This window comes from Danio rerio, chromosome 20 (assembly GCF_052040795.2).
Source record: "Danio rerio strain M-AB ecotype USA chromosome 20, GRCz13ab, whole genome shotgun sequence".
NCBI classification, from domain to species: domain Eukaryota; kingdom Metazoa; phylum Chordata; class Actinopteri; order Cypriniformes; family Danionidae; genus Danio; species Danio rerio.
In genome coordinates this window covers 14,392,524-14,418,594 of record NC_141040.1, presented here as the reverse complement: position 1 = coordinate 14,418,594, position 26,071 = coordinate 14,392,524, and the positions used below count along the sequence as shown (strand labels likewise).

Below are 26,071 nucleotides of genomic sequence, written 5' to 3'. Positions count from 1 at the left end.
GTTATACAAACTGCCAGTGACTACTGAACCAAAGCCTCCTGACCCACTGGGGTTAAAAGAACTGCCAGTGCACCATGAATCAAAGCTTCCTGACCCACTAGGGTTGAAAGAACTGCCAGTGCTCCTTGAACCAAAGCCTCCTGACCCACTGGGGTTCAATGAACTGCCAGTACTTCATAAATCTAGGCCTCCTGACCCACTGTAGGTGTATGACACGTCTATGCCTGTTGAACCAAAGCCTCCACACATGCCTCAGCTCCACTCTCCATGCCTTGCGCAGCTCCACACTCCAGGCCCTCCGCAGCTCCACGTTCCTGGCCCTTCGCAGCTCCACGCTCCTGGCCCTTCGCAGCTTCACACTCCAGGTCCTCCGCAAATCCACTCTGTAGGCCTTCTGCAGCTCCTATGCTCCAAGCTCTCCCCAGCCCCATGCTCCAGACCCTTCGCATCTCCACTTTCCAGGCATTCCGCAGCCCCACCCTCCAGCCACTTTGCAGCTTTACGCTCCAGGCCCTCCGCAGCTCCACTCAATTGCCAGTACCTCATGAACCTAGGCTTCCTGACCCACTGTGGATGTATGACACGTCTATGCCTGTTAAATCAAAGCCTTCACACATACCTCAGCTCCACTCTCCAGGCCCTCTGCAGCTTCACGCTCCAGGCCCTCCGCAGCTTCAAGCTCCAGGCCCTCCGCAGCCCTACGCAATTGCACTTTCTAGGCCTTCTGCAGCTCCTGTACTCCAGGCCCTCCACAGGCCCACGCTCCAGGCCCACATTTTACAACACATGATGCATAGAGCAAGATCATAACTCGCATTGCTTCCCTTCTTTAATTCCCTGCATTAAATGCCTCTCCGCATGCTTTGGGCGGACACTCAAATTTGCATACGAGGAGCCTCGAGACAAAGGAAGGTTTCACGCTCAAACTTTGCCCTGAAATCATTGGTCAAGAATGCTGAACGGGTTGTCACGTGACCCGCAGGTATAACCAGGCTGCTTCCCAACATCTGCAGAGAAGTCCGAACAAAGAACCCATCAAAGGTGGCCCCTTGGAGGGCCACGCGGCTCTTCTATGTCGCATGGACTTTTCCAGTTACGTTTTCTTATTTTCCGGCAGAGTAATCTCAGTTTAAAGTTTGCGATCATGTTCGTCCAAACTGTATTACAAACTCAACCCATCAAAAAGGACATCAAAGGAGTTTCATCAGGAAGAGACTCGCATAAAGAGAGAGACCTCCAGACATGAAAGTCCAGGTATTTTTAGTTATGCGAATAATCCGCTCGGTCGCGCGGGAAGGATCATATACAATCATATGTTTGTTTGACCAAATGGACTGAAGCTTAAGCCGGAATATTAATTATTAAGAATAAACCGTTATTGTTGATTATTAATATTCATAAAATGAGCTAATTTCTGTTACAAATTGGTGGAGAGAATGCGGGCAGTTTTCCAAACATTTTCTGTAAAACAAACTTTCCAATTCATTGTGATTTATGGAGCGCACTATACAAGAAAAAAAAGACCGCGAGAAGCGCTTTTGTTTTCTTCAAAGCTGGGAGGACAAAAGCCTCCTCCAGCCCTTCTGTTCACTAACACAGCAGAGAGCTGCCCCGTGTTGAGTGTAACAATTTAAACTGCAGTTCATAATATTTTAGATCGATTTTGCAAAGACGCACGTGCCGCAAATAATTTAAATATATTATTGTGCCTGTTGGAGGAAAAGAGACTTCCCTCAGCGCTTGTAAGACAGTTTGGAAACCCCAAACCTGTCCGTTTAAAAAGCCTTCTTATAGCTAGAAAAATTCTAGACTATTTGCTCCCGTGGTTTAAAACAGGTAGTTTAGCTGCCTAACGTTTAACCTCTCTGCTTCGCCGCCCTGCAAAATTAATTTCAGAACTGCTGGACAGTTCTAAATTAATGTATTTGGGAGCTGCAAGCTTGCCTATTAACCGCTTTCTGACGAAAAGAATTCTGAGAATCATAAGTGTGTTTTTAAATGGTACCAAAAATCTGATATGGATGTGAATTTTTCATATATCAGTTATGTTCGTCTGGACCAAATCTGTGTACAAATGTGCACCGCCTCGAGAGACGTCTCGCGTTTTATGTTTGTTTGTCTAATTGTAATGGTCAGATATCATATTCAGTGTTACTGCAACATGATATAAGAAATGACCGTTTATGCAAATCTTAGTGGTTCGAGCTTTGCCCTTTGTGAAGTCAGCCGCATACCAAGTTATGAATGAAAGCTCCTTTCACGAATAAAACCGCTCTTCGAGCGCTCATTGGCTCCTCGTACACGTAACTCGTGTGCACGCACGCACGCGTGAATGATGTAGCCACTACCCCAAAGCATCAGACCCGCCTTTAGGAGGCAGATTGTGTGACTCGGCTTACGTCACAGGGCAAAACAACTCGCTAGCTTCTAACAACTAGCCTTAAGTAAACTAACCCTTCGCGTCTTAATATTACCAAACTCTTAGCACAAGGCTAACCAGATGTGAAGCGCAACTCGTAACAACTTGCTAGCGGCTAACGCCAGCTAAAGCTTAAGTAAACTAACCCTTCACATCTTGTAACATTAACAAACTTTAGCACAAGGCTAACCGAATGTGAAATGCAACTCGGAAACATTCCCCCCTGTCTCCTTCTGCTCTTCTTACATCCGTTCCGCCCACCATTGTGTCTCATGTGGTCTGAAATGGTCAAATAGTTTGGAGTTAATTTATTTAATTTCGATTAAGCATTTAATTTTCCCTGTTATCATTTTATCCAAACAATATTTTAGTTACCTAAGTATAGATTATTGGTCTGTTTTTATTTCTTTTGGTATTATGAATTATTTTGTTACTTTAAATTTTTTTCATTAATTTTCTGCCTTCTGTCTTTTTCATTTCAATACCGTTGTCCAGTTTATTTTGTTATTATTTGATTTTAAATCAAGTTCCCGATAATCTATTCTAAACTTAGGTCATATTTAATTTTATTTTTGTTGATTTTTGCTATTTGGGGAATAGCCTTTAATCTTACTATTATTATCATTAATAGCATTATTTTTCTTCCCTTTGATTTTTCTTCCATCTTTTCCTTATGCCTTATTTATTCTATCACCGGTTACGTTATAAGGAAAGTATTACTTTGAAAGTATTTGTCTGAAGCTAAATTCAGAGATATCGATCTATAGATCCCACATCTGATCAAAACATTTTGGGCTAACCCATTAATGTTTGTAGATGCCCCTGAATACTAAGGCACTCTTTCTACTTTTTCTAAGCTGTCCTGTACTGCTTTAAACCTATAGGGGATTATTATGATTATTCTTTTAAATTCTTTTATGCCGACTTCATTTTCCTTTTTATCCTCCCGCTATCACAGGGTGATAACCCTCTTCTCTATCCATCAGATACTACAGCATACTAAGATTCCTACTCCAACTGGCTCGCCCAGAATAGTAGATCTATAGTACTGCCCGTATCCGGACCTCAGTCCTCTGTGCTTGTGTGGTTAAGCGTACAGGTTATCCAGGTTGCAGATCAAAAGATTGGGTTCATCTGTCTGACATAACTGACCCCTGCTGAAAATGTGTTAGATACCTTGGCGTTTTGTGACTCTGGCGTGGATCACAGTGGCATCAGCAATCGTACTCCAAGAAGCACCGTTCGTGTCAACTGGCATACGGTCAATCTTGGTTAATTACCCTGTCATGATTCCACAAATGTGCCTGCCTGAGTGAGATTGGCCACCTCACTCTATAGGCCTAGAGCACCGGAATCATCAGGCAAAACCCAATTTTGAATCATGCCAGGCGGTCAGTGACTTCCTTGAGTGCTACGTATTGTGCTAAAAGCCTACGCTGTGTGAGCTCACAACCGAGTCACATTATGGTCAGGTGATCTGATAGCGACTGCAGTAGGAGTTGGGGAAAGTCTAGCCAGATAGCACGCTCTTGCGATTTTCATCTGAATGCCTTTCACTCACCACCAAGTGTAAATAGCATGTAAAACCTAGTCTAAACTTAACCCACAACAGGACTATAAAACGAACGTTTTAGACATGCCCATAGGTTTTGCTATTCTCTCTCTCTCTCTCTCTCTCTCTCTCTGCCTCGTTTCTCATCCTTGTCTGTCTTTTAGTTTCATTTTTATTCATATTTACTGATATACATTATTAGTATTATTTTCTTACATTTTTCTTTCCCTGTACACTCGTTCATCCGAGCAAGGTGCCATTTTGTCTAACTTATCGTTAGTATTATTTATTTATGTTTGTTTTTTTGGGTTACTGTTATTTTTATTTACTTTGACCTGCTCAGAGACCACGCTATTAAGAACCACCAGGGTGATCTAAATAATTGATTGATAATTTGCACAGCCTGGCGCATGACTAAAAGCCTTTAGGCCAGTATGTAGATATCAACTATTATATAGCCACCCCAATTCGACATCCGAATTGTCCGGCCCCCAGTGGATCCTTAGAAGGACCAACGTCTAGCCGGCACATACCCCCTAGCTGACAACCCTGTCAGACTAATAATATAGCACAATGCTAACATCAACTCAATTTTGCCATGTGGGTTTCTCTCTCTCTCCCTTGTGATCTCTGTCTCACCCAACAGACCAGCATGTCAAGTGCGTCCAGCCCGCTGCTCACTGGGACCAACTGGAGGCCTGGTTAAGTGCTTAACCCTCCACCTCCTGCCCAACGACGCCATGGAGCTGCGGCGGCCAAGCAGAGAACAGCTGGACGTCCGCATTAATCCGCTGAGGGCGAACGACCTGGCCCGGAGCCATAACAGCCAAGCCCAGACTCAACTCTCCAGGGCCCTTACACACCTCACCCTTGCACAGGCCGGATCCATAGAAAAGGGTCTCAACCAGCGGGAGCATCGAGCCCAGGACGCCTGCAAGACGACGAGGGAAAAGGACGCCAAACTTCTGGAGCAAATGGACGGACTACAGCGCGCCCCGATGGAGCTACAAGCGGACAACGGACACAAGGAGTGACGAGAGGAGAAAGCCAAAGACGAACTGAGTGTAAAGCTACAAGCTGAAACACTATTGTAAAGAGCAGAACTAAAGACAGTGAAGCTCGGGTCAAAGCCTCTAAAGTCAACGGCAGAGGGCCCGAGCAAAATTCCAACACGGAACCCAACCAAGAGACTTTAAGCATGAACTTGACAGAGTTCACCCAGAACTGTCACATTCCTACAATCCATGTGACTACCCAAAAGAGGAAGTGCCGCAGTCAGCCCCTAAAGCCAAGACTGGATAGACCAGCAGAGGTGGGTGAATCCAACTCATACTGCCCTGCCAGCCAGCATTCCAGCAACGCCCATCAGCAACACAGGGCCAGGACTCCCTCCAAAGGGGTCCCCCACGTCAGACACCATCTGTCAACCAAAGACTTTAAACCAGCTGGCCAGGGAAGTGACAACTTTCACCCCAAACCCTGCTGGAAGCGACGACACGCACTCCTAATTCTAAGAAATTGACTTTTACACAGACGAGGCCAAGTGCCACTCTCTGTGACAAATTGTATCTGCTAAGAATTACTTCGAGCCGTGAGGCAAGAAGTTTCCTGAATCAACAGCCCCGTGCCATCAAAGCAGATTACGAGCTGATGCAAAAGCTCTTACTAGAGTGTTTTACCTGACCCCGTGTCAGAGAAAGGACTGATTGTCGCCATGGGGCTCAGAACAGCCACGAGACCTCACAGGCATACTGCAGTCGACTACACCAACCCTACTTCAAGACAGGAAATGAGCCACGGACGGAGGAGGATTTCAACTTCCAGATCCTCTCTCTCTCAAAAACCTGCTTTCTGTGGTGAGTCCGCACCTGGGCAATGCCCTGCCCCCACGCCCTGACCACCCAACAGCGGCAGAGTTTAGCTCATAAAATCTGTTTAAAACAAAGACTGCTTTGAAAGACTGTCAAACACCTACAAGCTACCCTGTCTCAGAATCTCATCCGGAGCTGACTTTAAAAGGCACGCTACTGTTTCCCAGCCGCAAGACTTCCAAACAGTGAGTTAAAGCCTTTCTCCGCCAGCAGAGGACAGCACCGCCAGGAAGGCGCATGTCCCAACACCAGACAGGATGCTCAAGACACACTGGGACAAGCCACTCTCCACAAGCAGCCCAAAAGGAGCCTAACAGCAACAAAGGAATGGCCAACCTGCAGTAGCTAGGAGCTCAAGCAACCAGCATCCAGCTAGTTACACGCCAGAGAAAGCCAAAGGTAAAAACCTGACAACAACCAACAGCACAGTGGCATCGTGAGCAGCAGAACTGCTGAAAAACTTAAAGGGGGCCCCACAAGAAGTCAAGCCAGACTCCTTATGACTAGAAGGGGGGTCAAAAACCATTTACCCCCTGAACACCTGCTTTCTGCTCCATCCCCGCAGAGTACTGCGAGTCCAACATCAGCTAAAGACTGTGTACCTAACTGCAGCATCACGCTTCCCCCAAGAAGCAGCCAGTGCCACCATGCTTGCAACCTCAGGTACCAGAAAACACTGGTCTGGTTGTCTGTTTACCTCCTGAGCCACAGCCCACCAACCAGCCACATCTGCGTACAAACAACTGCTCAGGCCTTTGCACTTCAACTCTTGGGGAACCTGACCAAAATGGCATGGCAACTTGGCCGTAACCGTGGAGAAAAACACGCATCAGCACGGGAGCAGACCTCACATTAATGTCATCTCCCCTGTTTGAGTAACTCAAAGCAAGAGCTCAGAGACTAAACCAAACTTAAATGCCAACAAGGCAGGCTGATGGCAAATCATACAGCCAAACTGAGGTTCAACTCGCATACATCGCTTCCATTCAAGTAACTACTGTCCCCATGACTGCAGTGCACCCTGTGTACCCGTCGCCAATGGGCACATACCTGCTGCTGATTGGTAAAGATCCGCTGGATATGTTTGAACCTCTTTTGAACTTTGAACCCCTTAAAATCTGGGCCCAAGTGCGAGAACTCTCTCACAGCCGTCAGGTCAACCCCAACAGACTTTCAGGTCACCGAGGTCGCGGGAAACTGCTGGAACCCGCGAGAATCCAAACTCAACAACCTAGACGGGGTCAAAGTCGCTACTCTGCAGCCTTAAAGGGCACCTATTGTAAAAAATCTTCTTTTCAAGCTGTTTGGACAGATCTGTGTGTTGGTATAGTGTATAGACCATCATACTGGGGTGATATGAACACACCCAGTCCTTTTTTTTCAATTTAACTACAAAAAAAAGGGTCGGCCAATTGGAGCTGTTTTCAAATCGATCGCACCATTACGTAGGTGTGCGATTCCCCCCGCCCACCAAATTGATTGACAGCTGCGCGTATTAACATATCCTGAGTTTGCCGTTTCCGCCATTATTAGCGTGAACGTCGAAGCGATGCCACCGAGAGAACACCCTTGTGCTATTTTAGGATGTAAGGCTCAGCACAAGTGCCTTCACCGTCTTCCTGCAAATGAGCAACAGAGGCTTAAGTGGCTGAGTTTTATCTTTGAAGACAAGGTGCCTGAAAATGTACCAAAACTGTTGTATGTTTGCGCTAACCACTTTAGCGTAGACTGCCTCGAGAACGCGGGACAATACAACTCCGGATTCGCGAGTAAATTGTTTTTGAAAACTGGATCAGTTCCTACAATACGTGATCCTGTCTCACTTCAAGTAAGTATTACATTTTATGTACTTCTAGCCTTAGTATTCTAATTATGTTAAGCCGATGAATAGCATCTGCGGCTAAAGTAGCTTCGGATGTTTGTTTGCACGTGTTTACCTCTTTTTGTGCTTTTCAAAAACAGTCTAAATACTCGAAGCTGCATATGGTAGTGTGTACATGAAGGGGGTTTAGCCATTAGGAACAGAAACCGTAGAAAAATAGCAACATTGTAAAAAGCAGTACCACTGGCTACAGCTAAAGTTTGTTGTTGTTAAATGTTTGTTGTACTGTAATCGTAAGCCGAAATGAATAGCATCTAAAAGTTAAAAGCCGCTAAAGTTGCTTCGGATGTTTGTTTGCACGTGTTCACTGCTATTATGCTTTTCTAAAACAATCTAAATAATCGAAGCTATAAGTGGTAGTGTGTACAAGAAGGGCTTTTAGCCATTAGAAACAGAAACCATAGAAAAATATAAACATTGTAATAAAGCAGTAACCAGTACTGGCTACAGCTAAAGTTTGTTGTTTATGTGGGATGTTTGTTGTAATGTGTATACTGTAATGTTAAGCAGAAATAAATAGCATCTGCGGCTAAAGCTACTTCGGATGTTTGCGCGTTTACAGCTATTGTGCTTTTCTAAAACAGTCTAAATACTCGAATCTTTAAGTGGTAATGTGTACATAAAGGGGTTTTAGCCATCAGAAACAGAAACCGTAGAAAAAATTAAACATTGTAATAAAGCATTACCACTGACTAAGTTACAGCTAAAGTTTGTTTTGTATGTGTATGTTTATTGTAATTTTTTTCACTGTACTTGCACGTGGTCTGCAGTTGTTTACAATAAGATCGGTATGTTTTAATCAAATAAAGGTCATTTTAAAACATGTATGTTTTCTTACAAAGGCCACGACGTTGACAAAGAGCAACAAGGTGGATGTTGCTTGCCAGACAGAACCTTTTCACACATCTTTACACAGTGTTGGCACCCAGTTGTCTTTTAGGACGCTTCAGGCTAAACGCAGGAGTACAAGTAGGTTAACATTTCTCAGTTTATTTTAAGTTGCTGCATTAGAAACGTGTTTTATTATCTTTATAAACGTGCAATGAGATTAATCATAAAATTACACTATAGGTGTCCCGACAACAATTTCCAGTTTTGAACTGACTGTACCATCAGCGTCCTCTACTGCGTTTTTGACTTTGACACCCCTCAAACCTTCACTAAAAAGACCTCGTCTGGAGCTGGAGGAGGAGGAGGAAGAAGAAGAAGCCGAAGAGACTTTGACAGAGTCAAAAATTATAGCCCAAGACTCGGATGTGACATTTGACCCTGCAGAGGAATGCACATCTGCAACTGAACCAACAGACTTGTCGTGAGTTTATGCATTATGTAAATTATTTGAAAGATTGTGTATTGTCATCATAACATTCATCATCATTTTTTTTTTATTATGTTAATGTGTATATTTATTTTTACAGAATCCAAGAATGCCCAGTTCATAACATTGCCAAGTTCATTGTCTATGAAACATGCCTCATGGAGCTCTTCAGAGACTGCCCAGTGTGTCAGAGGAGATGTGATGTAAAGTCACAAAGGCTTGGGACATTTCTGAGCGTACAGCAAGTCTGCCCACACTGCGAGTTTGTAAGAAAATGGAACAGTCAGCCAATTATTGGTAGTACTCCAGCTGGCAACCTGCATCTTTCTGCTGCAGTCTACTTGAGCGGTGCATCATTTTTTGTAGTTGAAAAGGTAATTATCTATCAAAATTTATCACATTTCTTTTAGAAACATAATATAAATTTTGTCACAGGGTGCATGCACATTGTACTAAAAATTCTCCTCTCTGTTGTCAGGTATTTGCTGCAATGAAACTACACATTTTTAAATATAATTCATTTCGCCGTCATGCAAGACTTTGCATTGAACCTGCTATTGTCCACAAGTGGAGAAATTGGCAGAGTGAAATGCTAGAACAGCTCAGTCGAAGAGAGAATGTGATTGTTGGAGGAGATATGAGGGCTGACTCCCCAGGTATTTAGTCAAAAGATTTAATTTCTAATTCAATACAGTCTAATAAAAAAAATAATATGAAATACATTACAATTTTTCCAAAAATGTGTTTAGAATAATTATGTACGGTTTGTTCTTGAAGGTCACTCGGCCAAGTATGGGAGTTATACAATGATGGACCTTGCAACTAACACAGTGGTCGACCTACAGTTAGTCCAGGTAATACAGAAAAGTATTATGTGAACTAGCATAATATTTTGAATTGAAAATGTGTGATCTATATATATATATATATATATATATATATATATATATATATATATATATATATATATATATATATATATATATATATATATAAATTTTTTTTTTTTTTTTTTTTTAACCTTAATTAAAATTTTATAGAGTAATGAGGTGGGTGGCAGTTACCATATGGAAAAAGAAGGCCTAAAGAGAAGCCTTGACCTGTTGGATGCCTGCGGTGTTCGTCTGGAATGCATCATCACAGACCGACATCCTCAAATACAGAAATATCTCAGGGATCGAAATGTCACTCAGTTTTACGATGTGTGGCATATCGAGAAAGGTATGTAATTTAGCAGTTATTAATTTACTTAAGATTAAATTGCTATTTACAGTTCTTACATGTTTAATATTATTTTTGTGTTGATGTCTTTTTTTCTTTAATTTCCAGGAATTTCTAAAAAACTGGACAAGATATGCCAGATAAAGGGGTGTGAGAAGTTGCGTAAATGGTTACATAGCATCAAAAACCACATCTACTGGACTGCTGCATCATCCACAACAGGTCCTGAAAGAGTGGCAAAGTGGACCTCTATCTTAAACCATGTACAAGACAAACATGTACATGAAGACCCCAATTTTCCGGCTTGTCTGCATCCGCAACGGATAAGCAGAGACAAGAACAAATGGCTGTCGGCTGGTAAGTTGTATACAGACAAATAAAATATTCTTTGCGATTAAAACTAATTCAAAATAGAGCTTGTTTCATTGTTCAGATTTGTTTTTGATTTCGACTCTAATACCTTAAATTTTTGCTTGTTTAGCAACGATGCCATTCTACAAGCTGGAGAAAGTTCTCGCTAACAAGAGAATATTGAAGGATGTGGCCAAGCTAAGTCCTCACCACCAGACGTCAACTGTTGAAGCTTTCCACAGCGTCATACTGCGGTTTGCACCCAAAAAATGTGGTATTCCCTTTTCTGGGGATGCTATGCAGGTAAAGCCAATGATCAGAAATTAATATTTACAATACTACACAGTCTTGTCATTGTACGTCATTTACATTTTTCTTTTTGTTAGGTTGTACTTGGCTGCACTGCATTACAATGAAAATGCCGGGCGTCCCCAGGCCACATCAGCAACTGGTAAACCTATTTACAAGCTTGCCTTTCCAAAGGCAAAGAAAGGAGAGTATAGGGTCCGAGAAGTGAAGACACAGCAAACTTTCGGTATGTATATAAATGTTTATAGTATTATTAATAATTCAATAAATAAACAAAATAATTGCACTTTACATTCACAATGAAAACTCACTACTCAAAATACAAAATTAAGTTACTAAAGAGATAACTGTTATATTGCACAGGTTATGTAGAAGAGCTGCTGGACCTCATCTTCAACCAAGTGTTTGTGGACCCATCACCCTATGTTGATGAAGTGTTGGGAATTCACATACCACCTGCTCTATCATCAGCCTACGATCGACCTGAGATGGAGGAGGCTATCTCCAGCAGGGTGACCCGCTTCAATCAATAGCTATCCTAAAACCCACATAGCTGCCCTGCTCTTCAGGAAACTGTCTTCGAATCTTCAGCACCACACAGGCAGGAATCACAACACGGACTCTCCGCCCGAGGAAACCCCAACACCAGCTCACAAAGCTCCGATAAGCCAAAAAGCGGCACTGTCTAACAGAGACATAATAATGAAACATTGTTTTAGAAATTGCACTACAATTTGAACTTGGGAGTTATCACATATACATTTTTATTTTTTATAAAATAACTAGCTTTAACAAAATTTCAGAAGTCATATTTTGTTTATTCAACTGCCAATGTATATTTGATATGTTTGTATGTGTTTGTAGATATACTGTACTTTCTAATGTTCATGGACAATTGTATTTCATTCAACAAAGTGACAACTTGGAGTTTATATTTTATATTTGCAAAAGGATACATTTTATATTTGCCAATCACATTTTAATTTATACTTCAATATAAAGTTTTTATATGACTCAGGAATTGAAGCATCTTTTCTGAAGGGTTGATGTTTCTATGCCATACTGATTATTATATATTTTAAGAGTTTATATATTAATGTTTAGTGAATTTAAAATTATTTTTCAATAAAAAGTACATGCATTACTCAGCCTTTTATGAAGTCATTCAAATTGTCATCTCAGAAATAGCAGCAATGAAAAACGGTACGTATTTCATTTTTATTGACATTGAGGTAAAGTTGGTTTTATATTCAGATATTCGGACATTCTCCTTAATAGTATCATTTCAGTAAAGTATTCTTTGCAAATTCAAAATAGGGAAATCGTATTAGCAGCAAATGACAAAGTACAACATTGTTTACAGTCAAGTAGATAGTTTTAATGTTGTTTATAAGTCATACTTGCATGCTAAATACGATCGATTGTTTAAACTATCATGATAAACAATACAGGGACTTCTGAATGTGCGGATATAAAACCAACTTTATCGCTATTGTATTGACTACACAGCGTTAATGTGCTTAAAAAGAAAGCGAGCATGCAGATCATGAACAAGGTAACCTGCTATTCTTTCTATTTATTTAAACTCACTTTTGCACTCCACGAAGTCGCAGGGGACCATAGTCTGCTTTGTATATATTCTATGCATTTTGCAAGGAATAAATATTGAAGCAAACGGGATCCATTCCTGGATGCTCCGTCATGCACGAGGGTTGCATTTCCAGTTGATCCATTCGTCTTCTAACCTTATTACACGACACAGTTATGCTGTTTATTATCTCATTCGATGTCTTTAGAGCAGCAACGTTAACATAAACTGGAAATTTACCTGCGGTATCTCCCTGCAGCATACATTTTCAGCCTCAGTTGGCATTTTTTCACAATTGCCACACAAGCACCTGCCAATATTTGTCAACGTCAATATTCATTAATTACGAATAAATCATACCAATGCAAAATTGATCTCTGTGGATATCTTTATGTCTTGTCTGTGTTAGACGTAACGCATGACGTTCGCGAACTTTATCAAACAAATTACGGATGGCGCATGCATAGTTACATAGCGGCTGTAAAAGTATACAAAAACATTAAATATTTTGTATGTACCACTCTGACACATTCTGGCACATTCAGATTATAGATTCCTCAACAGTCGACTCTGCTTGATCTGTGTCCGAGTCTGGGTCATATATGTAGGGTTGAATTGTGTTCCTCTCACTCATGATGACTCTTACTGTCTGCCTCTGTGATACGGTGCACAAAGCAGACGCGCTCTTGGCTCCGCCCCCTTGTTACGTTGGGCGGGCAGTCGAAACTCATTATCATGTTAAACAACACACCCCAAAACAGCAACCCGTGTACACACCTCTAAATTTACACTTTTTAACACAGCATAATAACCATATCTGAATTGCGTTTTGATCTGAACCTATATTGGCACACTCAGAAGAACCATAATATTAGTATTAAATCTCAAAAAAGGGCTAAAATATGTGCCCTTTAAAACCAGCTAGCAACCCCAACGCTTGCTGCCCCAGGCCTCAAAGGGCTTTATGTTGAATAACCGAACTGTGAATGACACTTTACTTGCACTATGAGCAGACAACCTAGCAGCCATCAGCCTCGCACGGTGCGACACTCCGCCTGAACACACCCCAGACCTGTGTTCAACTAACAAGCATACACACTACTATCCAAATGCTGAACTCTCACACATGACAACTGCCAACAGCATTTGCACATTGAACTTGAACCGAAATGGCGGATGGTTGACCCATCCCCTCCTAACTCTCACGGCCCGGCCGCAAGATGTTCACATCGGAGCTAATAGCCTGATACATCTTCATGCGGATAAACTACGGGTCGGGTAATAAAATAATACATTAGAATTAGCTAATTGCAGGTCAGTTGCGGGTGTATAGCGGGACATGGCAGTGGATCAGTGAAAAAGCAAAGATTAGCCTTTGCAGAATGAGAAGATATGAGATGCCCAATAGTGAAGGAAGTGCAAGAGTAGCCTACTGTTCAAAGTTTCAGTTAGAGGGGTCAGAAAAAATTCTGCCATCGTCCTGAGAGAAACAAGATTGTGCAAGATATTAGTGCAGTCAAAATTGTTGAGTATATATATATATATATATATATATATATATATATATATATATATATATATATATATATATATATAAACACACACATCCTCATTTTATTAAACATGAGGGACTGAAACCTAACTTCTATTGCATATCTATTGCATACTCACTAATACACAACGGAGTTTTGTTTTTTCATCTAAATATTAACTAACAAAACATTTTATTGAGTTTTGTATCATAGATTCTTACTGCTAAAATGCGGTGACTGTTAGTTAAAGAAGGAACTGAAAAGATATTAATTAACTCCAACTTATTCAAATTTGTTTAGAAATATTTAGAAATTAAAAAAAAAAAATTTCTCCAGAACAAACAGTAGTGAGTTGTGGCAACTGCTAACCAACTGTGCCTGAAAAAGAAAATAAACTCAACCCTTTTAGACCATGCGCCATGGCGCAAAGCAGATTTTCCTATCCTTAAGTTAGCAAAAATGCATTCTGACATGCCCTGAAAGCGTTTGCGCCCTGCGTTTTGCGCCCTGCGCATGGACCGTCAAACTAGAGCCCATAGTTCGTTGATTTGCTGTTTCCAAAAGTTAATATATAATAGTTTTTACATAGAGTATTGCATTAATTGCATAGACGTTAAATAGAAAATTTGAATGGCAAACGATTTTAGATTTGTATATAAAATAGCCTATGTAATATATTAACATCAACAAATTAATAAAATAAGTAGCAAACGAGAAATAAATGACAGAAAAGTTGATAAAAGCAGATATCATCTCTAAAAGTTATCATAATTGCTAGATTAAAAAGATAAAAAGAGTAAATATTAACTATTAACTACTAATGGTGTATATATTTTGCAGCCAGTTTAGATTTCATTTCGTCCTCTCCGAGTCGTTTAGATTACAGAATATATTATTTAGCCAACGTTTTCTCTTGGTATCGCAGCTGTGCGTGCACTGTCAGATATATATATATAGGTCTAAAATAAATCTAAAAAGTTGTAAATATCCCTAACAATATTTTTTGAGTATACAAATCACTGGATTACATATTAGTAGCTGTTTTACGTAAACCATAGTAAAAAAAAAAAAGTCTAAGTTTTTACTTTTCACCTGTGACACATAAATAAACACTGAACCATGACCCTGACTAAAGCAAGGTAAACCTATAACACTCATGGCAATACGATTTAGTATAAAAGAAAGTGTCATCAAAAAATTATATATAATTTATATTTATTCCAGGTTTCTGTAAGCATCAGTTTTTGTTGTTGTTTTTTCTCCAGTCAGTCAGGGTCTAACAGTGAGAGAATAGCAATGAAGGCCACACACACACACACACACACACACACACACACACACACACACACACACACACACACAGGGCTGGAGGGGTTCAAACAGCCCCACTGCTGCTCTATTAATACACCTTATGTAAGCGATCTGAATACCACTGTTCCTGTGTCTCTCCCTCTCACTGTATTCACCACAAAATGGAGCAAACATCTAGCGGACATCAGAAACATGGTCATTGATTGGCTCGCTTGTATTTGTTCTCACGTATACATGGGCACAAGCTGAATAAGTCACTGAATTTGTTGAGGTGCCCATCAATACCTCAGGCGTGTGGTTACCATGGTTATATGGCCCATCCCTTGAGAGTCATAATGTCAGGATAAACGCAACTGTAAATGCCTTTCCCAGCTTAACTGAGAACAACTGACATGATAATTTCTCGATAACATCTGAGTTTATGGGCTTTTTATCTTCATGGCATAGCAAAGTGTGGAATAAGAGGAGCGAAAGAGAGACAAAGAAAAAGAGGGGTATGCGATATAGACAACTTATTCCAAATTCGAAAGTTGAATCTAAGAAGAAATGAGACTTTATTTAAAATTGGTCAAATTTTCTATAGGAAATTGAAATGTTGATTAGATTAAATCTACTCACTGAGTCACTGGAATTGGCAATAAATATAAAGGGATCGATTTTAACAATCTAAGCGCAAAGTCTAAAGCGCATTGTGCAAAGGCATTAAATGCATGTCTAAATCCACTTTTGCTATTTTAAGGACAGAAAAATATGCTCTGCGCCCAGCGCATGGTCTAACAGTGTTGTGCTTATTCTCTTAAAGAGTTATGAATGTGTTTTGAGCATAATGTGCATTAAGCCAATAAGAGTCTCATCTCCCATTCCCTCTTTCTCTTTACTTTACTCCATTGAAGACATCCATTAGCCTACATATTTAATTTAATTTGTTAAGCGCAAAGATTTGTTTCAAAACTATTTTTAAATTCAGTTCTAATTTCCAACAAACTTATAAATGAACAATAAAAATGAAGTGTGAGTTATATCCAAACATGTGTTCTTATTCTTATGCCTCAAATAGCTGAAAGGTAGACATATCTAAACTTGTTTTTATTAAAACAAATATAAATATGCATATAATAAATAATACTGCTAATAATAATAATAATATTATACATAAGAAAATTGTGGCGACATAGTGGCGCAGTGGGTAGTATGTTTGCCTCATAATTCAATTCAATTCACCTTTATTAATTTAGCGCTTTGACAATGTAGATTGAGTCAAAGCAGCTTCACATAAAAGATCATAGTAAATTGGTAGGTTGCCATTTCTGTGTGAAATTTGTATGTTGTCCCCGTGTTCGCATGAGTTTCCGCCATCCAAAGACTTGGTATGGGTGAATTGGTTATGCTAAAAAGGGTCCGTAGTGTATGTGTGAGATGTGATGGGTTGTAGCTGGAAGGGTGTCCTCTGCGTAAAACATATGCTGGATGAGTTGGCAGTTCAATCTGCTGTGGCGACACCAGATTAAAAAAGGGACTAAGCCGAAAATAAAATAAATGAATGAATAAGCAAATTGTCATGAATAAAATAAAAAAGCGCCCAAGGTGAAGAAGGCATGGAGGTATGCCTAGTGTTTTTTTTTTTATATCTCATGTTGTCAGGGTAGAAAGGGAACATATTTAATAGCAGGTGAAACAAATTTATTCTTCTCAAAAAACACAAAATATCCTCAAAAAGGCAGTTCAAAACTCAAAAAAGGCTGAACTCAGAAATCGGCGCAGTTCCGGGCGCTCCCAAGGCTTCACTGGGCAGCAGAAGGAGAGATAAAAAGGATAAGATGAGTTCCGGATATTACCGCCAGGGGGCGAGAGAGCGATACCAAACGATCCGGAGAAGAAGAGCCTTACGGGTACTGCTGGGCGTTCTCCCTTGGTGGAGATTCAGTAGCGAGAATGGGACAGCCAGACCAAACTACAGCGAGCCGGATGACGGGACAAAGTATCAAAATAAAAGAGGGAGAGAAAAAACGAAACCAAAACAAGCTGGAGCTTGGAGTCTGGGGAAACAGGACACGACAAGACAGATTACTCACAATAGATTTAACGTACAAGCCTCACGAGCATGCAAAACGGACTGACGAAAGACAAGAGACGAAAGGAGACTAAATAGGGGAGAAATCAAGTAGCAACAGGTGAAGGAGAGGATCGCAAATTGATTACCAGGTCTCTAAGGCGGGGAAACAAAAAGCACGCGGACAAGGAGCACATGGCCAGCTGTCAAAACAAAACCCACGTGCTCCAAACACACAAAGACAACACAAACAGGTAAGTCATTCCATACTCTTAACACATGTAGTACATAATAATATATATATTTTTTAACATTTTAATATATTTGTCTATTGCTCTACATCCTGTGTGTATTAAGCAATGTGTATGCATTTGGACTGCACAGGTGCATAACTTGTGCACTCTGCGCTAGACTTTAGACCAGTTTTTACATAGTCAATGGCACGGTCTATTTCAGATTCTCAGAATAGCAATGAGCCAACACTGCTCCTTAACAAACCTCCTTTTCTGACCAGCACACCCATGAGTCCACAAAGTGGCGCAAATGGATTTGCTACTTAAACAACGTGGTGCAAAACATGAAAATTAGAGTTGCACTGGTCTGAAAATAGCAGCAAATCACGCCAAACACGTCTTGCACCTTATTGCACCAGGTGTATGATAGGGCCCATAGTGTTACATATAATAAGTATAACAAAGACAATGTAAAGACATCGAGCTCCCAGTTTAATTTTTATGATTTCAGCATGTCATTAGCGGTAACAATTTTTCTAACTTTTTCTTTCTGATGCTGTGTTCACACCAAACGCAACATGTGCAAATAAATCTCGCTATTCACATGTAAATAGACCCGTGAACATTTTGAGTTTACTCGATTCATTTGTGGAAATAATGAGCCTTGGTGTTCCTAAATCTATTTATCCTAATAGAACAGGTTCATTTGTTGGTTGGATACATCAAATCACTATATTAGAGCTGCACAATTAATTATAAAAAGAAGAGTCACATGCCACAGCTAAAGCTAAGCAGGGCTGAGCCTGGTTAGTACCTGGATGGGAGACCACTAGCAAACACTAGGTTGCTGTTGGAAGTGGTGTTAGTAAGGCCAGCAGGGGGAGCTCAACCTGTGGTCTGTGTGAGTCCTAATGCCCCAGTAAAAGTGAAGGGGACACTACACTGTCAGTGGGCGCCATCTTTCAGATGAGAACTTTCGGAGTTAAACCGAGGTCCTGACTCTCTTTGGTCATTAAAAATCACATGGCACTTCTCGTGAAAGAGCAGGGGTGTAACCCCGGTGTCCTGGCCAAAGTCCCTCTATCGGCCCTTACGATCATGGCCTCTCAATCATCCCCTTCATCCCCAATTGGCTCGATCACTGTCTCTCCACTCCAACAATAGCTGGTGTGTGGTGAGCGCACTGGCGCCGTTGTCCTGTGGCTGCCGTCGCATCATCCAAGTGGATGCTGCACACTGGTGGAGGTGTGGAGAGACCGCTCTCATGATTGTAAAGCGCTTTGGGTGTATGGCCATACACAATAAATACGCTATATAAATATATATTACAATACATTACATGCTGTATTTATAAGATATAACTCACCTCAAAAATTTAATTTCTGTCTTCATGTAATGTATTTGCGACCGCAAAATCACACGTGATGTGAGCTGACCATCAGCTGTTACCACAGAGAGGGCAGGAACGCGCGCGCCTCTGAATAAAGTCTTAGTTTAGTGTTTAGTTTACTTTAGTGAACAGAACCTGCATAGGCTGTGAATTTCAGGTAATAAAGTTTTAAATAACATTCAGTTTGTGGCACAAAGTGATCTTTTGGGAGATGCGCGGGAGGTGAACCGCTCTTAGTCTTAGCAGTGAAAATGAAACCGAAAGCGCACACATTGTTGTCAGATGTAGCTGACTGATTCCAGCCCAAAAAGTAACAAAAACCCACTGAAATGCAAAAATACCCACCCAGTCTTCTGTATTCATAAAAACACACATCAGTGATAGATTTTAAGAAGAAGATTACAGATGTTAAGCATATGTCTCAAACACAATAATTCAACATTAAAATTATTATCAGCATTAAAGGTTCAGGACACCCTGGAGAACATTTTTTTTTTATATTAACAGATTTGTGTGTGTTGAGCATCAGTTAAGACAATGTTACCACCTATCAGCTTTAATTGTGGGGAAAACTGGATAATTTTGAGCTTTTGTCAGCTAATTTCAGCTTCCGGGTTTAAAATGATTTTTGGGGCGGGATCAAAATCGGCGACGTAGCACAGAACTGCAAGTGCAATGATGACGCATCGGTTTCTCATTATTATTCATAGTGGAGTTTTCTTATCCTATGAGAAGAGCCGGCTGCTTAATTATTCATGAGAGCACATGCTTTCCGAAACTTAAAAAAATTATTAAATAATTTTATTTTTGGATCTTACAAGATATACTATTTAATCATAAAGTTTTAATTTTATTTGTTCATCTGTCAGGCTATAGTGATTATTGGCTTTAACGTATTCAGCCTTTTAGCCTGAACTTATTGTGGAGTTTTTGACATTAAGTCTTTTTTTATTTACATCTATATTTGAAACTTATTATAAATATCCTCAATGTATAGTGTTTGTGATGTAGGTCTCAGATGAGCGGACTGCTGGAAGAGAATGGGGTGGGGTTTTTATTGTTTTTATTTTATTTATTTATTTATTGTTTTTAAATGTGTGTGTGTTTTCATTTCAAATAAAAATAAAGTTATATTGACCCCACACTGGCTATTCTACTTGGTGCTCTTTACATAGGCCTATCTATCTATCTACGTTGTGATTGAGCACATGTAATCCAGATTTAGTGATCCTGAAAAGTTCCTATGCGGATCAGACTGATCCAATCCTATGTTGCTTTGAAAAACTGGCTCAAAAAGTAAGCTAGATTACGTGATCACAGATCGCAAAAACAGGATTACTAAATCCGGATCAATTTTATCCAGATTAAACCTTTTGAAAAACCGGGCCGAGAAGTATCAGAATAATCCAGATAATCATCTCACTGTGAAGTCCAAGTAAATGTCCTCCAATATGGAGTGGAATACTTATATGAATATGATCTGTTTACATTATGGACTGAAAATGTTGAGCCTGTACTGTACAAACTCACTAGAAAATGCCTTGATTTGGACGCTACTAGTGAGGACATTTCCATATGGTGGAAAACAGTGGGCATCAAATAAAAGAAATGTAAACACAAAGAAATCATTGAGGCTTTAAATTACCTGAATGCCTCTAGCCTACGCAATAACCTAAAAAAGGTATTTGCAAATTTAAAGGATAAAACTGGACAACTGGTCTCAGCAGATTCTGAAGCACAAAAGTCACAGGAAAAAATTGAACATCTCCAATCACAGCTAGACAAACTACTAGAAGAACAATTAGCCTTGGCTAAAAGATGTGAGAAATACATGGACATAATTGAAGATTTGAAAAACAAATTGATTGTGCAAAAACTAATGCCTGTCAGAAACACAAAAGCTAACAAGCATATGACTTCAGAATCGGAGAAAGCTGATGACATATCTCTGCAAAAGGTGCCTGTTTTAGCTTTAAAGGTTATGAAACACCCAAACGGCACAGAGACAAACATTCAACGTGCTTTAACAGTACATGAATGTAACTCGTTTAAAGCAGAGATTGGACCATTCCCTCTTAAAGGGCCCTTCCAACCATGGTGGAGGCGAGTTGTTAGACACAAATATGCATTTCAACTCGAACCAAAATACATTTGGCAAATTGTTTTCACCTCAATTCCAAATGTTCTGCTCTATAAGGCCTCACAAATTTTATTGAAGGCAAAATTATACAGCCAATACACCTCAATGAGTCTGAGAGTGAGATCTTGAACAGACTAAAACTCTGCCTTTGTGACCTGCGTTGTAAAAGCCCTGCTGAATGGGAGTTAATTTACAACCGGAAACAGAATATTGCAGAATCGTTTGAGACATATGCAGAAAATTTGTTTAAACTTTTCGAAGAATATTCTGGCATAGATGATGTTACACGCAACAATCCAATTCTTTTGAGATTACTGGTTGAACATGCAAGGCCCCACCTTCAGAAAGCGCTCATGGCTGGTGCTATTCCACCACAAAACACATTTAAAGACATTGTGAACTGGGGAACAAAGTTTGAGTCACGCAGACAAATGCATAGTGAATTAGCGGCATCAGGGTGTCATGAAGATGTTAAAGCTATTAGACAATCTAGCAAAATACCTTGCAAGAAACAAGATCGATTCTGTTGCTCCTGTTTAAAAATGGGCCACACTAAACAGAAGTGTTGGTCTCTGAACAGAGGCAGATCTCCGCCCTATTTCCTGAGACGTAGACAGTCTCAATCTAAAGACACAGAACAACACTCTAGAAGCAGCCAAAATTCAACTTCAAGTAAAACTATTACTGATTTGACAAATATGGCTATGCAAGGTCTCCAGCTATTAGTGTCATTTGCAAGTGGGCTAACAGCTTAATAGAAATAACCTAATATTATTACACTCTGACTGCACTGATCCTTTTTGCATTTTTAAACCTGTGATTGTGTTAAACATGCAGACTTCCTCATAAACACACAATAGTTGTTTGTACTACTACATGTATACATAGACTACTAGAATTGTTAAACAATATCTAGTGAACTGTGTTAATGTTAGATTTGATTGTCTCCTATAAGTGGACCGCTCTGCTTTTTTCCATATAGCTGCAGCTGAACCATAAAACAGGAGCACAAAACTTGCCACCTGGCTACAGTGTTATTCGCAATTGCATTAACATGAAAACGCTTTCCTTCCAGCAGGATTCAGTATCAATGCACTTGTCCTTTTTACCATGCTCTAATAACAAACCAAGGTGTGGATCTTTGAGCCCGATCACAACCCCATCTTACATTTCAAGGGCTTCCTGTTAAAACAACAGGACCAAATTTGCATCAAAATTTTCAATAGTAACTTTTGTTACAGTACCTTTGGTTGGAGCATGGTCACATCAACACATTCACACAGTTAAATACAGTCACATAAGCAATACCATTTGTCTCTCTACACAGTCAAATTAAACTTTTCTTTTTAACTGAAATGTTTTCATATTGGAAAGCCCTACATAAGCTGTGTGCTGTCCAATATGGAAAATTTTCATTTACTTTTTGTTCATCTAAACCATTTTGCTTTTTACCTTTTGAGTCTTACTTTTCTGCTTTCTCACAGCAATTTTTGTTTTCAATAACTGAATGGACATTCATGATTTATCCATTTGAGACATTTTAACTTTTTTAGATCACTTTTTATTTTTACAGTTAAATCATCACAAAAACAATTATTTCTAAGTTTGATCACATTAAATATTTTATACTCTTATTATAAGTCAACCAACCTTTTTATAAAGACTAATGTTTTCAGAAATATTAACAGTGTCTTTTATGTTTTTAGGTTTGAAGTCAATAATGGTTGACTTTTTTAAAGACACATACATTTTTCCAGAAACATTATGTCCCATTTTTGTTTTTACACCATATTCATTCATATTGTTGGTGCTCCGACTATCAGAGAGGGGTTTGGAATCAACATATATTACACTATTTCAATCTATCCATCTATCTATCTTGTTTTTTACAACTTTTTCACTTACTCTTAAATCCTGTATATCAAAGCATATACTTTATCTTTTTAAAATAAAGCAAGCATGTTCAATGAATGCCTCTTTCAGTTTTCATGGCTTGCTATCCTCTGCAAATCGATTTCTGTTCATGTAGGTAAAGGCAGCTTCAGTGTGAAACACAAACACTGGAGAATTGAAGACGCCCTCCACAAGATATACTAAATCCCACAGATAACAGAGATTGCTTGGCTTGCTAAGCTAGAGACGGACATATATCTTGTGAAATGGACATTAGGATCCAGACAAGAATTCCTGACAAGTGTCCCCATGTGATCATCTGACTATGCCTACACCTGACTGGAAAAGATGTTCTGTGTACATATCTTCTGAGCGTCATTGATAATAATCATCATCAGTCTGCACTTCTCTGCCAAAGAAGACACTGGATTACTCTACTCAGCTTTAATTTGAGGTCACATGTGGACCTTTTATAATTTCTGACGTCCAATGAACCTGAGAGGGGTCCGTAAACTGAGAAAATATTATATACATTCCTTCAATGCTAATGAAGAACTACTGAGACATTCCAAGCATGGGATGGGTCCTCCTGGTGAGGCAGAGTTCCTCACAGCTACGATACACATCTCTGCCATTTGCTTGCAGTAACCATGTAATCTTCACCATACACAGTTCATCTGCTTGTGTTCTTCTTTCAGATAACTTTGTCATGTTTGGTGTCATTTGACAGTTTATGACTTCAGTGTTTTAGTGATGAAATCAACAGAGACATTGATTGATTATATTTCAATCTACAATATATTTACTATTGTTGGGTCATGGCCTGAGGAGAGTATGTTAATGTACTTCTCCCCCACTTCATCTCTTCAACTTTGCTCTCACGTTCAGCTGGTTTTGGTGGTTGGTTTTCACTCATGTTTGACAATGCTTTGGTCAGGGTATAATAGGGAAAGGTAACTGTTGATCTGGGAGAATGGCTTTTACTCTGCATCTCCCGCACACCGGTGCATAGCCTCATATGCTAACAAAGGCAGTTTCATTGTCTTTGTTGCTCAGCAGTGCATACGTTACAGCTAATTTCTTTATACAGTATGTTAGTTTATTTCATTCTAATGTCTGTATATTTGATCATGTAACTTAATAAACCACTTTGCCTGCTTAAAGCTTTGAGATTCTTTCTCTTTATCAATGATGATAACAACTTTAATGGAGTCAGATTAATTACAATGGAGTCAGATAAATAATAGATTTAAACACGCCATCCTTCAACTGCTTTCTGTTTCCGATAATTAGTTCAGAATAGCAGCGTAAGCTTTAAGCCTTACAATACAATAGCTATGTTTCCATCCAAAAATGTGAATTAAATTTATGTGCAAAACTGGATTATCGCATAAAAGACGTGCGAATAAAGCAACTTTTCCATCCAACGAGTCAAAGAGAACAAAATTGTCACTACCTGTAGTAAAACAAAATTTGCTGTGAAAGGAGAAGCTGCATAAATCTTTTACTTATTTAACAAATTACTTGCTTTAAATAGGAAAATGGTCTAAACTCTTTTATCATTTTAAGAGTGATATGCTAATAGTCTAATGTGATCTATGAATTATGCTAAGCTAAGCTAAAAAGTGCTTCTGCCAGATGCAGAGATTGGCTGAATGGATTTAAAAATGGTATAACTCAATTGTTGAACTCTAGGAAAGTTTTAAAATTTGCCTATTTTCAAAGAAGTGGAGTGTTCCATTAAAGACAGACCTATAGTTAACTTACCATTGTGATGAGCCTACTTTATACCAGTTTATGTTTTAAATGTTTGTTTAAAAGTGAAAGTCCTTGTGAAAATTGACTGACATTACCTATGTTTCTGCATAAAAATCCAATAATCTACACTGTAAAACCCAAAAATCTAAAAGTCTCAGAGTTAACTTTAAATTTACTCAAAGTTAATCCTACTCATTTGAAAAGAGTTCTCTTTCAAACATTCGCTCGATATCTCACTATGGGAAACGCCTCAGGCGTGACAGACTATGGAAGCACCAAATTACACCAAGTCTATCTGAGGACGAACAAATCACAGTTCGCTATTAGGAGCCCACCCTCCTCAAAGCTCCAGTCATACCATGGCTCTCGCCACTGCGGGCGAGCGATCGATGTAGCTAAATCTTTCGCGACAGGGAAAAATTTTATTATCTCGACGCTCCCGTAGACTCGAGTGGGCTATTCGTCCAATTGGTCTCGTCAGTGAGGCAAATTACCTATATGCTTGGCTTGTAAAAAGGCATCACGTCCTCCTGTTCCTGCTGCTCAGCACCTTGCTCCGACGCAGGGCAGAAAATTTGTTAATGTGTTCAGACTGCCTAAACCCCACAGCACAGATCAGACAACCCCCCCACCCATCCCCTCTTCCCCCATTTGAGTCAGTACGGCAGCAGCCTCTGTCTCTTTGCCCGGAGGCCTGGATAGAGTGTTCAATAGACCAGTATTGGTTCGATACTAAGTTGAAATACTCGTACTCGTTTTTGTACATAAAACGTCTATACCACGCGCCGATACCTCTCAACATTATTTCACCACGTGGATGCATTTTGTTGTTTTAACTGACTTCAATGTCTAGGGGGAACCAATGAATGAAGATTCTCCCCAAAACTTTGTGTGAGAGCGTTAATAGCAGACTGTATATTTTCACCGAGAGCAGCAAACAATGTCAGCGATTTGGGAACATTTTGAGGTAAAGGATAAAGACAGGAGAAAGGCAGTTTGCAAGATATGTTTTGCTACGGTGTCAAGGGGTGGAAAGGAAAGTACATCATTTAACACCAGCAATTTGATTAAACACCTGAAGACACACCATAGCAATAAGTACACCGAGTTCACTAATGCTAGTGCAAGACCACAGCAATCAACATTATCTGAAGTCTTGTAAAAAAATGAGAAAATGTCCAAAGATAATCATCGGGCCATAAAAACATTAGAGGCACTTTCTCACTTTATAGCTCTCTATGACCAGCCTCTTT

At 39.8% G+C, this 26,071-nt stretch overlaps 2 protein-coding genes across 2 annotated transcripts in view; one reads left to right on the top strand and one right to left on the bottom strand.

Moving 5' to 3' along the window:
- Positions 1-12,064, top strand: part of LOC137488715 (uncharacterized) — a 731,364-nt gene extending 719,300 nt beyond the window's left edge. Inside the window, exons 2-11 of the mRNA XM_087298063.1 lie at positions 8,567-8,693; positions 8,796-9,036; positions 9,143-9,416; positions 9,521-9,698; positions 9,820-9,896; positions 10,083-10,263; positions 10,372-10,620; positions 10,745-10,917; positions 11,001-11,149; positions 11,287-12,064. Coding sequence (XP_087154189.1) covers positions 9,201-9,416; positions 9,521-9,698; positions 9,820-9,896; positions 10,083-10,263; positions 10,372-10,620; positions 10,745-10,917; positions 11,001-11,030 — 1,104 coding nt within the window. The 5' untranslated portion in view covers positions 8,567-8,693; positions 8,796-9,036; positions 9,143-9,200 and the 3' untranslated portion in view covers positions 11,031-11,149; positions 11,287-12,064. The remainder of the gene's footprint in view (positions 1-8,566; positions 8,694-8,795; positions 9,037-9,142; positions 9,417-9,520; positions 9,699-9,819; positions 9,897-10,082; positions 10,264-10,371; positions 10,621-10,744; positions 10,918-11,000; positions 11,150-11,286) is intronic.
- The window catches only part of ppp2r5a (protein phosphatase 2, regulatory subunit B', alpha isoform), a 135,505-nt gene that overhangs the window by 94,759 nt on the left and 14,675 nt on the right, over positions 1-26,071 (bottom strand). The gene's annotated exons all lie outside the window — the stretch shown is intronic.